This window comes from Acinonyx jubatus, chromosome C1 (assembly GCF_027475565.1).
Source record: "Acinonyx jubatus isolate Ajub_Pintada_27869175 chromosome C1, VMU_Ajub_asm_v1.0, whole genome shotgun sequence".
In the NCBI taxonomy this organism is placed as follows: domain Eukaryota; kingdom Metazoa; phylum Chordata; class Mammalia; order Carnivora; family Felidae; genus Acinonyx; species Acinonyx jubatus.
Window position 1 is genome coordinate 20,100,236 of NC_069381.1, and position 12,890 is coordinate 20,113,125.

Genomic DNA, 12,890 nt, shown 5'->3' on the forward strand with positions numbered 1-12,890 from the left:
CCAAGCCTGACCCCATTAAAAACAGATATTAGGCCTGCAGGGACAAACTCCTTACTGCCCTGAGTAGGATCTCTGTGGTCATACTGTCGTCCCAATAGAAGGCACTGAGACTGGCAGTGTGTGTACCAGCTCCTGGTGCCCTAACACAATGCCAGATGTCGTTGGGAGGTGAGGGAGATGGAGAGAGAAGGGCAATTTATAAACAGTGATTGTGATCAGGTCTCCTCCTGATCTTACACAGACAAATGACACATCATGGTCACCGGTTTCTTACAAAAAATGCAGACACTGGTTTCATGACTCAATTGATATGGTCACATTTAGAGATTCTTGCCAGTTTCACGGCTGGGCAAGACCTGCAGAAAAAGGCCCCAGCTTGTTCAAGGTCATGTTGTTGTCAGAATCAGTTCACATAGCTCCTCTTGCCTAGTCCTTGACTTTTACCAGGAAGCTGGCTGCCATCAGGGCATAGGTGCTGGTGGCCCAGCTCCATATACAGGCCCTGCTATCGTCACAGCACCAAAGCTACACGCCAGCAACCAGATCTGTCAAAACAGAGTGTCCTCCTGCAGCATGTCCCAGAGCCTGCCTCACACAAGCCTGGCATCACCACTCAGCTCCTACACGCCCTTGGAAAAGCTGCAAGGCTTCCTACCAAGAGTCACCAACTCCCCAAACCCAAATCTGCAGCATCCCAGATCCTCATGCCTTCCACAGCTAGCTGAGGCTAAAAACTCAAAGGCAGCTTCCAAAGCCCCCCGGACACACACTTCCAGGGACTTCTGGGCTATGTAGGCTCCGGTGAATTCCATCAATCACCCAGCAGAACAGAGTGTTCAGGCCTAGGAGGGAGGGAGCCCAGGGAGGGGAGGGAACAACTTTTCTAGTTCCTTCTCCCAAAAAGAACATTTCAGACCAGAGCATCCCAAGCCAATCCACTTGTCCCTCTCCCACTTGGTTGAGTGGGTGGCCAGCATGACTGGCCAGCCCATATGGCACCTTGAGACACAGCCGGGTGCCAACCTGGAGGTGAACAGGGGCCAGACCAGGCTTCAACCTCCTCCACTCCCCTTCCACCTCCAAAACAGACTTCAGAAATTTCCAGGGCCCCAGTCCCATAAACTGTATAAGGGATGGCATTCCTGGGCCGGAAACTGACTCAGGGGCTCCCAGCCAGCCTGGGCAGGCAGAGCTGACAGATAACATTCTGGGAAAAAGGGAAGGTGATACTATGGGGATCCCTCATGTTCCGCCACACTTCTAGGTCTCTAGCACACGGGTCCCCTGCTATACTTAAACTCCTCAGACAGGCCAAGTAGATATACACTCCATCCTGGAACGCCCTCCCATGAAGCATGTAATTGCACTGGTTGTTGTTGACAGAGCAGGCTGTGCCACTTGCTGGAAGACACTCGTCTGGCTCACACACAGCTAGGTGCCTGGCTCCCCTCGGGGTCTGGCCCAGCCAGAGGAGACCTGCAGGCCTGGAGCCCTTGCTCAAAGTACCCAGTACCAGAAGCATCCCATGCTCTAATCCTGCTTTCTCCCATGCACAAAGCTGGCTCCGATCTTGGGAAGGCTCAGACCACAGAGTTCAAGTTTGAGAAGAACAAAAATGGCTGGAGTGGTCCAGACCCTTATTGGATGGCTGGAGTGGTCCAGACCCTTATTCCCGGGCAGCCTCAAGTGGTAAGGATGGGACAAGAGGCTCACCAATTTGGTGTTATCAGAAGTGTCAGAGCAAACTGAACTTACCTATCTTCATGAGGCAGGCCAGCAGGATCCAGAGCGAGATCTCAAAGGGTGTGCGCACATGTGTGTAGTCGATGCCCAGGACTGGAAAGGCCTTTCGAGTCTTCATGCTGTGTTCAGTGATGGAATGATTAACAGGCCGGCTCTCGGGGGGAATCTCCGGTGGGGCGGTGGTGACATCCCCAATAGAGCGTTCCCGTGGTGGCTCTGAGCCTCGGATGGTGCTGGCAGTAGGACTGGGCTGGAGGCCATGGCTCCTGAGAACCGGTAGCAACCCCACCAAGGCTACCACCATGAGCAATGAAGGGAAGATTCGTGGGGGAGAGCGGCCACAGACGCCCGACCACAGAGGCATCATGCTGATCCCTTGGCTCAGCAGGCCTTGACTGTCAGCAAAGTGAGAGTAAGACCTGGGACATAGGTAGCAAGGGGTTAGCAGGTAGGAGACAGTCTGGGGCAGTTCCTAGGAAAAGTTCATGTTTTAGAGAGGTAATTGTGTGGAAGCAGATCTCTGGGAATGGAGGGAGGCTGGGTTTGCAATGGAGAACTCCAAACTGGGGAAAGGGGACAAGGACCCAAAAGGACCACAGGAAGAGACTAAAAGGTCTGGAACTCCAGGCCTGGAAAAAGGGGTGGGGGAAGAGACTGCACCCTAGAGACAGAGGAAGGGACAGGATAGGCTGGACCCCAGGCAAGGAAAAGGAGGAGGGAAGGCTGGGACCCTTGGCTGAGGAAAGTGACTGAGGATCTGGGACTCAGCTAAGGGAAGGGGCAGGGAGCCCGAGGTAAAGGAAGGGGAACGAAAGGGGTGGGAGCCAATCCAGGAAAAGAAGAGAGGGGGCTGGGAGCCCAGCCTGCGAGGAAGGAGTGAAGCCGGAAAGCGGCCCGGAGCTTCCCCACCCAGAGAAGGGCCGGGGTGCAGGCGCGCCGGGCTGAAATTCCGGGGAAATGGAGGGAGGCGGAAGGCGGAGGCAGGCGGCCTGGCAGGAGGGCACCTCGGCGCGGGCTGGGGGCGGCTCGCGGTGGGCCGGCAGCAACACACCCCTCCTTGCGGCCCCGGCGCAGCGCGGCGCTCCGCCCCGGCCCAGCTTCAGGTCCGCCGCGTCCAGTTCCAATGACAGCTCCGGCCCCGGCCCCAGCCCCGGCGGCGGTGCACTGATGCCTCGCTAAGCCCGGGGCTGCAATTTATAGGCACCAGCGAGCAGCCAGCGCAGCAGGCTAGAGAGACCTGTCAGCGCCCGCTCGTCGCAGCGACCCCTGTCGCCAAGGGAAGGAAGTACGCGTAAGAAGAGGAAGAGTCAGAAATGGCAAAAAAGGGACTGAAGAGAAAGTCTAAACTAACAGGGGTGAAATGCTTTACCATTTGCAAAATGCTTTCACATGACATCTGCAGTCTCATGAAGAGTTCCTAACAGTCTTGTGAAGGATATATTATTACCTTATGTATTTAGTTATTATATAACCTTGAGCAAGTTACTTAACTTCTCGGTTCCCTAGCTTTCTCATCTGTAAAGTGGAAATAGTAGCAATACCTATTTTGGAGGGATGCCATGATGACTAAATGAGATAATCTACATGAAGTATTTAGAATACAGCCCAGCATATAGAACCATTCTTATGATTCCAGCTTTGCAGATCAGAAAACTTAGTTAGTATATAGTTACATTCATTTGCTAGGGCTGCTGTAACAAAGTACCACAAACTGTGTGGCTTAAAGAACAGAAATTTGGGGTGCCTGAGTGGCTCAGTCGGTTAAGGGTCTGACTCTTGATTTTGGCTTAGGTCATGATCTCATAGTTTGTGAGATTGAGCCCCAAATTGGGCTCTGAGCTGAGTGTGGAGCCTACTTGGGATTTTTCTCTCTGCTCCCCACCCCCTCAAAATAAAATAAATAAAACATTCTTAAAAAATAAAGAGGGACGCCTGAGTGACTCAGTCAGTTAAGCATCCTTACTTCGGCTCAGGTCATGATCTCCTGGTTCATGGGTTCGAGCCCCACTTTGGGCTCTCTGCTGTCAGCACAGAGCCCGTTTGGGATTCTCTGTCCCCCTCTCTCTCTGCTCTTCCCCAGCTCTCTCTCTCTCTCAAGAATAAATAACATTGTTTAAAAAAAATAAAGAAAGAACAGAAATTTGTCTCATACTCTGGAGACTAGAGGTCTAAAATCAAGGTGTCAGCTGAGTTGTTTTTCTCTGGGGCTGTGAGGGAGAATCAGTTCCTTGCCCCTTTCCTAGCTTGTTTGTTGACAGTCTTTGGTGTTCGTTGATTGTGGCACCACAAATCCAGTCTTCACATGGTGATCTCCTTGGGTCTCTGTCTTTGGATCTAAATTTCCTTTTTTATTTTTTTATTTATTTTGAGAGAAAGGCAGAGAGAGAGGGAAACAAAATCCCAAGCAGGCTCTGCTCTGTCAGTGTAGAGCCTGATGCGGGGCTTGAATCCACGAACCACGAGATCATGACCTGAGCAGAAATCAAGAGTCAGCTGCTCAACCGACTGAGCCACCTAAGGGGAATCAGCCCCCAAATTTCCCCTTTTTACAAGGCCCACCAGTCAGATGGATGGGAGCCCACCTTAATGACTTCATCTTAACTTGATCATCTTCAATAATCCTATTTCCAAATACATTCACAGGTACTGAGGGTTAGAATTTCAACATCTTTTGTGAGAGTACAATTCAACCCACAGCAGTAGTGGAACTGAGATTTGAATGTATGGCGTCCATTGGAACTGGTAAGATTCAAGAGGTCATGGCTGTACACAGGAATCGTTGGAAAGCTTAGAGCAGCACCTAGCAACACCACATATATTTATCATTATCTTTCTTTGTGTGTCCTGAGGGCCTCAGATGTAGACTTTTGGTGTTAAGACTACATGAAGTTACACATTCAGTCACAAAGAATCATTGGTAGTCTAGAAGGAAGGCCTTCACATCTACGAAATTGGTTCCATCATGAGACCACCCCACCTATATACTGTGTTATGAATTTAAGACTTTCAGATGAATCATATCACTGTGTATTATGCATGTTAAAAGCATGATCTTATTAGAGCTAAATATTAAATATACCGTAATATTCATAACCCTGTTTTAGCAAGTCCTCAGTTTTTAACCATTCAAGGCCCATACTTCTCTTGACTCAGAGAGTCACATTTGGGCAGACCCTTCCCCCTGCAGATCTAGGGCAGTCTCAGGATGCTTGGACCCTGGGTGGCATCTCCCCCTGCCTAGGCCATGTCTGCTCCTCTGTCCCCTCATTGAATCTTTTCACTAAAAGTGATGGGAATTTTACAGAATTGCTGTAGCTACGACATCAACAGATATGTGGCAAATAATGTGTGGTATTAGGAAAGAATATGCTGGGTCACTTAATAGTTGTACATCATGACCAGGTCACATTTTGTTTCTGTCACTCAGTTTGTTCATGTGTATAAGAGGTGGGTGGGGTGAGGGGGCACCCTGGCTGGCTCATTCAGTAGAACATGTGACTCTAGGTCTCAGGGTCATGAGTTCAAGCCCCACATTGGACGTAGAGTTCACATTTTTAAAAAGTGGTGGGGGGTGCCTGGATGGCTCTATAAGTTAAGCATCTGACTCATGGTTTTGGCTCAGGTCATAATCTCACAGTTGTGAGATTGAGCCCCTCATCAGGCTCTGAGCTGGGCATAGAGCAATTAAGATTCTCTCGCTCCCTCTCCCTCTGCCCTTCCTCTATGCACATGCTCTCTCTCTCTCTCTCTCAAAAAAAAAAAAGAGGTGGGTACAACCATAATACAGACATGCCTCAGAGATGTTGCAAGTTCATTTCCAGACCACTGCAATAAAGTGAATATTACAGTAAAGCAAGTCAGATAGATTTTTTTGTTTCCCAGTACATACCAAAGTTATATTTATAGTATAGTGCAGTCTAGTAACTGTGCAATAGCATTATATCTAAAAAAAAAAACAAAACATTGTGCCTACCTTTTTTTTTTTTTTAAAGTAAGTTAGTTCTACACCTAATGTGGGGCTTGAACTCACAACCTGACATCAAAAGTCACATGTTCTACTGACTGAGCCAGCCAGGCCCCCCTGTGCATAACTTTATTAAAAAATACTTTATGGTTTTTTTGGCTTTCACCTTGCAGGAGGTGAAGGTGCAACTATCTTTGGTCATCTCGAGTCCGGATTAATCCGACACCAGGTGCCTCCGCCATGCAACCTCAGTTCAACCCCAACAAGATCAAAGTCATACACCTGAGGTGCACCATTGGGGAAGTTGTCTGCCCTGGACCTGTCGGCCCCCTAGGTCTATCTCCAGAAAAGGTTGGTGATGACATTGCCAAGGCAACCAGTGATCGGAAGGGTGTGAGGATTACAGTGAAACTGACCATTCAGAACAGACAGGCCCAGATTGAAGAGCTACCTTCTGCCTCGGCCCTAATTATCAAAGCCCTCAGGGAACCACCAAGAGACAGAAAGAAGCAGAAAAACATTAAACACAGTGGAAATATCACTTTTGATGAGATTGTCAACACTGGCCGTCATATGCAGCACAGATCTTTAGCCAGAGAACTCTCTGGAACCATTAAAGAGATCCTGGGACTGCCCAATCTGTGGGCTGCAATGTTGATGGCTGCCACCCTGATGACGTCAATAGTGGTGCAGTGGAATGCCCAGCTCGTTAAGAACTACGAACAAAAGTAGTTCAATAAAGGATTATTTGGGACTTGTGGCTGGCTCAGTCGGTAGAACAATATGACTCTTGATCTCAGGGTCATGAGTTTGAGCCCCACGTGGGGTGTAGAGATTACTTAAAAAAAAAAAAAGTAAGTTAAATAACATTTTTTTTAAAAAGGAGTATTTGAAAACCCAAAAAAGGAAACTTTATAGCTAAAAAATGCTAGCCATCATCTGAGTTTTCAGCAAGTCATAATCTTTTTGCTGGTAGAGGGTCTGACCTTGATGTTAATGGCTGCTGACTGATGTTAGTAGGTGCTGAAGGCTGGAGTGGCTGGGGCAATTTCTTAAAATAAGACAACAATGAAGTTTGCTGCATCAGTTGACTCTTCCCTTCACAAATGATTTCTCTGCTATGCTGTTTGATAGCATGTTACTCACAGTAGAACTTCTTTCAAAGTTGGACACAATCCTCTCAAACCCTGCCATTGTTTCATCAGCTCAGTTTATGTAATGTTCCAAAGCCTTTGTTGTCATTTCAACAATCTTCACAGCATCTTCACCAGAAGGAGATTCCATTTCAAGAAACTACTTTTTTACTCATCTATAAGAAAACAATCTTTCATCCATTCAAGCTTTATCATGAGATCGCAGCCATTCAGTCCCATCTCGAGCCTCCACTTCTCATTCTAGTTCTCTTGCTGTTTCCACCCCATCTGCAGTTACTTCCTCCAGTGAAGTCTTGAACCTCACAAGTCATCCATGAGGGTGGGAATCAACTTTCTCCAAACTCCTGTTTTAATGTTGATATTTGGACCCCTTCCCATGAATCACAAATGTTCTTAATGGCATCTAGCATGGTGAATCCTTTCCAGAAGGTTTTCAATTTACTTTGCCCAGACCCATCAGTGGAATCACTATCTAAAGCAGCTGTAGCCATTTGAAATGTATTTTTTAAGTGTCTTTCTGTTTTTTAATTTTTTTAATGTTTATTTATTTTTGAGAGAGAGAAAGAGAGAGAGAGAGCATGAGCAGGGGAGGGGCAGAGAGAGGGGGAGACATAAAATCTGAAGCAGGCTCCAGGCTCTGGGCCATCAGCACAGAGCCCACTGCAGGGCTCAAACTCCCGTGCTGTGAGATCATGACCTGAGCCGAAGTTGGACGCTTAACCAACTGAGCCACCCAGGTGCCCTCAAATGTCTTTCTTAAATAATAAGACTCAAAAGTCAAAATGGCTCCCGGATTCATGGGCTGTGAAATGGACATTGTATCAGCAGACATGAAAACAACATTCATCTCAATGTACATCTCCATCAGAGCTCATGAGTGACCAGGTGCATTGTCAATGAGCCATAATGTTTTGAAACGAATCCTTTTTTCTGAGCAGCAGGTCTCAGTAGTGGACTTAAAGCATTCAGTAAACCATGTTGTAAACAGATGTGCTGACATCCAGGCTTTGTTGTTCCACTGATTGACCACGGGCAGAGTAGATTTAGTATAATTCTTACGGACCCTAAGATTTTCAGAACAGTAAATAAGCATTGGCTTCAACTTAAAGTCACCAGCTGCATTAGCCCCTAAGAAGACAGTTGGCCTGTCCTCTGAAGCTTTGAAGCCAGGCATCAAGTTCTCCCCAGCTATAAAAGTCCTGGATGCCATCTTCTTCCAGCAGAGGGCTGTTTCTTCTCCATTGAGAATGTGTTGCTTAGTGGAGCCACCTTCATGGGTTATCATAGCTAGATCTCCTGGAGAACTTGCTGCAGCTTCTACATCAGCACTTGCTGCTTCACCTTGCACATCTATGTTCCGAAGATGGCTTCTTTCCCTAAACCTCATGAACCAACCTCTGCCAGCGTCAGACTTTTCTTCTGCAGCTTCCTCCCCTCTTTCAGCCTTCACCGAATTGAAGAGAGTCAGGGCCTTGTTCTGGATTAGGCTTTGGCTTCAGGGAATGTTGTGGCAGGTTTGATCTTCTAGCCAGACCACTCAGACTTTCTCCATATCAGCATTAATGCTATTTCACTTTCTTATCATTTTGTGTGTTCACTGGAATAGCACTTTTAATTTCTTTCAAGAACTTTACCTTTGCATTCACAACTTGGCTAACTGGCACAAGAGGCCGAGCTCATGGCCTATCCTGGCTTTCGATGTGCCTTCCTCACTAAGTTGAATCATTTCAAGCTTTTGATTTAAAGTGAATGAGGTGTGGGTGCAGGTGGCTCAGTCAGTTACGTGTCCGACTTCGATTCAGGTCATGATCTCAAGGTGCATGAGTTCGAGCCCCGCATGGGGCTTTGTGCTGACAGCTCAGAGCCTGGAATCTGCTTCGGATTCTGTGTCTCCCTCTCTCTCTGCCCCTCACCCGATCATGCTCTGTCTCTGTCTCAAAAATAAACATTAAAAAAATTTTTTAAATATATATAAAATATATAAAAATAAAGTGAATGAGGTGTGTCTCCCTTTCATTTTAGCACATAGAGGCCACTGTAGGGTTATTAATCGACCTAATTTCAATATTGCTGTATCTCAGGGCAAAAGGGGGCCCAAGGAAAGGGAGAGAGATGGAGTGGGCCAGTCAAAACACACACATTTATCACTTAAATTTGCCATCCTATACAGGTGCCGTGCATACCTCCCCAAAACAATTATAATAGTAATATCAAAGATCACTGATCATAGATCACTATAACGAAGCTAATAATGAAGAAGTCTGAAATATTGTGAGAATTACCAAAATGTGACACAGGGACATAGAGTGAGCAAATGCTGTTAGAAAAAATGGCACCAATGAACTTGCTCAATGCAGAGTTGCCACAAACCTTCAATTTGTAAAAAATGCAACATCCACAAAGCGCAATAAAATGAGGCATGCCCGCACCTGCCTTGCAAGGTTATAGTGAGGATTAAATGACTGAAATATCTCAATCTCCGTTCCTGGCAAATAGTTAGCACTCAGTACCTGTTTATGTCTTTCCTTTGTTATGTAATCTCACACCCCTGCAGGGTTCTTTTTTCCACTCTCCCTCCCCTTGCACCACTCCAACTACACTCCCTCCTGGTTATTTCTCAGACACTGTCAGTCACACTTCTGCCTCAGGGCCTTAAGCGTTTGCTGTGTCTTCCGCCTGGAACACACTTCCCCAGATATCCACTTGGCTCACTCCCTCACATCCCTCAAGCCTTCCCATAAATCTCCCTTCTGCACATGGCCTACTGCCTGATCACTCTATTTAGTAGCGATGCTTTCCCTGCCCAACCACCCAGTCTCAGCCCTTACTCTGCTCCTTTTTTCCCCCATAGCACATTCTCCCATACGGTCTAATTTACCTATCTGCTATATGTATTGTTTATTGCCATTCCACCCCCCCCCCCCCACAGGATGTCAGCTCCAGGCAGGAGAACCCTAATGAGTGAGTGAATGAATGAAAGAATGAATGCATGACAGGATATATTATTTGCACAAGGCTCTGGGGCACCTGAGTGGCTCAGTTGGTTAAGTGGCCGACTTCGGCTCAGGTCATGACCTCACTGTTTGTGAGTTCAAGTCCTGCGGCGGGGCTCTGTGCGGACAGCTCGGAGCCTGGAGCCTGCTTCCGGTTCTCTGTCTGCCTCTCTCTCTGCTCCTCCCCCACTAACGCTCTGTCTCTGTCTCTCAAAAATAAATAAACATTAAAAAAATTTTTTTAATAAAAAAAAAAAAAAAGAAAATCAAGGCTCCAAGAGGAGAGCTGTTTGTGCCCAGCAAGCTGGGGGGAAAAGGGGCCAGGTGTGGATCCAAGTCTGTCTAACACTGAATCATAAGCGTATCTCTAGGCTGATAGCCAGTGTGAAAGCACACACATACCCTGGGCAATTAGAAGAGAGTTGGAAGGGAGGTCAGGAATTAGAATTTGGAATTCAGCGAGGGAGCTTTTAAGCTAATTCATCGTAATTCACTCAATAAACATTTAGTACCTACTATGTGCAAGTCCCTGTGTTTCCTGCAATGGGAGCTTGATGATGAAGCTGATAAACACCTGTCGGTGAACTTGATACTCACATCCACTCCCCCCCCCGGACATCCCATGGGCACTTCCATCTCCAGGTACAAAACACAGCCCCCCATCGTCCCCTGAACTTGCTGCTGCTCCGTGTTCCACATACAGATTGCTTGGCCCTGCCGGACAGGTTAGAATTTAGCAGGCTGGAAGGGAAGGGTCCAGGGCTGGAAATTTTATTAAGTGTTTCGGGAGGTTTTGAAGCCGATGGTCCCATCCTCACTCTGGAAAACTCCGGCCTGATCCACTAAAGTAGACTTTGTATCACTCCCACCTCCAATCTGCTGTACACAAGCTGGCCACACACACAGCTTTCAGGGAGAACTTTCTGAGCCATGGTCATCCTCTGTTTAGACAGCTGGATACCCCCATTCTCGGCATGGCACACAAGGTACTTCATACGTTCGGGCCCATAAACTTTTTTCCCCCTAGTGATTTATAAGACAATTTGAAAGTATAAAGATAATATAACAAACACCAAAATTTTCACCTCTGAATTATCAGCTGTTAGTTTCTTTTAAAAAAAAATTTTTTTTAATGTTTATTTATTTTTGACAGAGAGAGAGAGAGACAGACAGACAGACAGAGCACAAGGGAGGGAGGGGCAAGAGAGAGAGGGAGACACAGAATCCAAAGCAGGCTCTAGGCCCTGAGCTGTCAGCACAGAGCTGACATGGTGTTCATGGTGATGGGGGTGTTCGAACCCACGAACCATGAGATCATGACCTGAGCCAAAGTCAGATGCTTAACTGACTGAGCCACCCAGGTGTCCCTTACAGTTTCTTATATTTGCTTTCAACATGTATATATGTATATATACATATATGTATATATACGTGTATATATATATATATATATACGTGTATATATATGTATATATATGTGTATATATATATATATACACACATATACATGTATATGTGTGTGTGTGTGTGTATATATATATATATATATATATATATATATATATATAACAGATATCTGTACTATTTTATCAAATCTTAAAAAGTCTCTGAGTTTTTATTGACATCAACCTCTCTCATGAATGTTATGTACATCAACTTCTATCAATGACAGGCAACTTCTACTGTGGGGTAATGTATTATTTTGACACTTGAACACACACATCTCTGTAGCCCACACACCCTCCAGCTACTGCCATGAGCGAGAGAGCTGTCTATACTGTCTGCATCATCTCACCTCCCATTCTCCCCAATCCAGTCCAGTTAGGTTTTCACCCCCATACGCCATACCCAAACCCTCTTGTCAATGTAACTAATGGCCTCTGTTGGAGAGGAAAAAAATCTCTCCCTCCACCCCTCTTAGGTTCTCCAGCTGGGGCCCTGTAAATGAGACTGGCCAAAGACAGGTTAACAAAGGAAAAGCGAACAGTAGTTCCCGAACACATGGATCACGTACCCAGCAATGAGAGACTCAAAGGTTTAGTTAGAGCTTGGGCTTATATATCATCTTAGCAAAGGACAATACATTTTTAGGGAAGTGACAAGACAATGGAAAAGAACCTGTCTCCAGGGGCAGCAAATTGTGGGAAGGCAAACGTATGGGAAACTAACGATAGAGAAAGGTTCATTAGTGATGTTTGTTATACAGACTCGACTGGTGCTATCTCCAGGCTAAGGGTCTAAGGCTGTCTCGGGGATTAACTCTTGTCCTTCCTGGTAGAGAAGGAGCAGGGACACGTTTGGAAATCTGTGTCCTCCTTTCATCCAAAGAGGGGGAGGGCAGAGAGCCTTCCTTGCATCTGCTTCTTCTCAGTTACCTTCAGATCAAAATAATCCTTTGGGGGCACCTGGGTGTCCCAGTCAGTTCAGTGTCCCACTTCGGCTCAGGTCATGATCTCATGGCTGTGAGCTCAAGCCCCGCGTTGTGCTCTGTGCTGACAGCCCAGAGCCCGGAGCCGGCTTTGCATTCTGTCTCTGACTCTCTCTGCCCCTCCCCCACTTGCACTGTGTCTCTCTTTCTCTCTTTCTCTCTCTCAAAAAAATGAATACATATTTAAAAAAAAAAACAAACCTTTTACCGAAGTGATATCTTTTGGGGAGGCCTACTCTTCCCCTCCACACTTCCACGTTGCTCAAACAGCCACTCCTCAATTCTCTTCTTGGTTTACCTATAAGAGCCTTCAATGCTTGTGATCACTTGTTCCTTCTTGAATTCTTTTCTTCAATTAGCTGATGAAACTCTGCTCTCTCCTGGTCGTCCCCCCCCCCCCCCCACCTCTGCCCTTCCTCCTCTGCCCCACTGGCCTTTTGGTCTTGTTGCTGAATCCTCACCTTCTCCACTCTCTCCTCCTCAGCCTCCTGCACAGAGTCTGCACATCCTGGGGCCCCAAGGGCTTGGTTCCCACCTTTGCACTGCTCTGCATTGATACTCATTTCTCTGGTGATCTCACCCAATAACATCTAAGTACATATCATACA

The 12,890-nt window shown here is 46.7% G+C and overlaps 2 protein-coding genes across 2 annotated transcripts in view; one reads left to right on the forward strand and one right to left on the reverse strand.

Annotated features, from left to right (window-relative positions):
• Nucleotides 1–2,931, reverse strand: part of SLC9A1 (solute carrier family 9 member A1) — a 47,829-nt gene extending 44,898 nt beyond the window's left edge. The window contains exon 1 of the mRNA XM_015075071.3: nt 1,756–2,931. Coding sequence (XP_014930557.2) covers nt 1,756–2,110 — 355 coding nt within the window. The 5' untranslated portion in view covers nt 2,111–2,931. The remainder of the gene's footprint in view (nt 1–1,755) is intronic.
• A 2,964-nt stretch (nt 2,932–5,895) lies between these two features.
• LOC106977573 (60S ribosomal protein L12-like) lies at nt 5,896–6,554 on the forward strand. The gene has a single exon (XM_053204190.1). It carries the CDS (start codon nt 5,948–5,950, stop codon nt 6,437–6,439), a length of 492 nt encoding a protein of 163 aa, XP_053060165.1. The 5' UTR covers nt 5,896–5,947; the 3' UTR covers nt 6,440–6,554.
• Nucleotides 6,555–12,890: the final 6,336 nt, after the last annotated feature.

Bases quoted from the DNA above. Each gene is read 5' to 3' on its own strand.
- LOC106977573 (XM_053204190.1), top strand. From the start codon at position 5,948: ATGCAACCTCAGTTCAACCCCAACAAGATCAAAGTCATACACCTGAGG.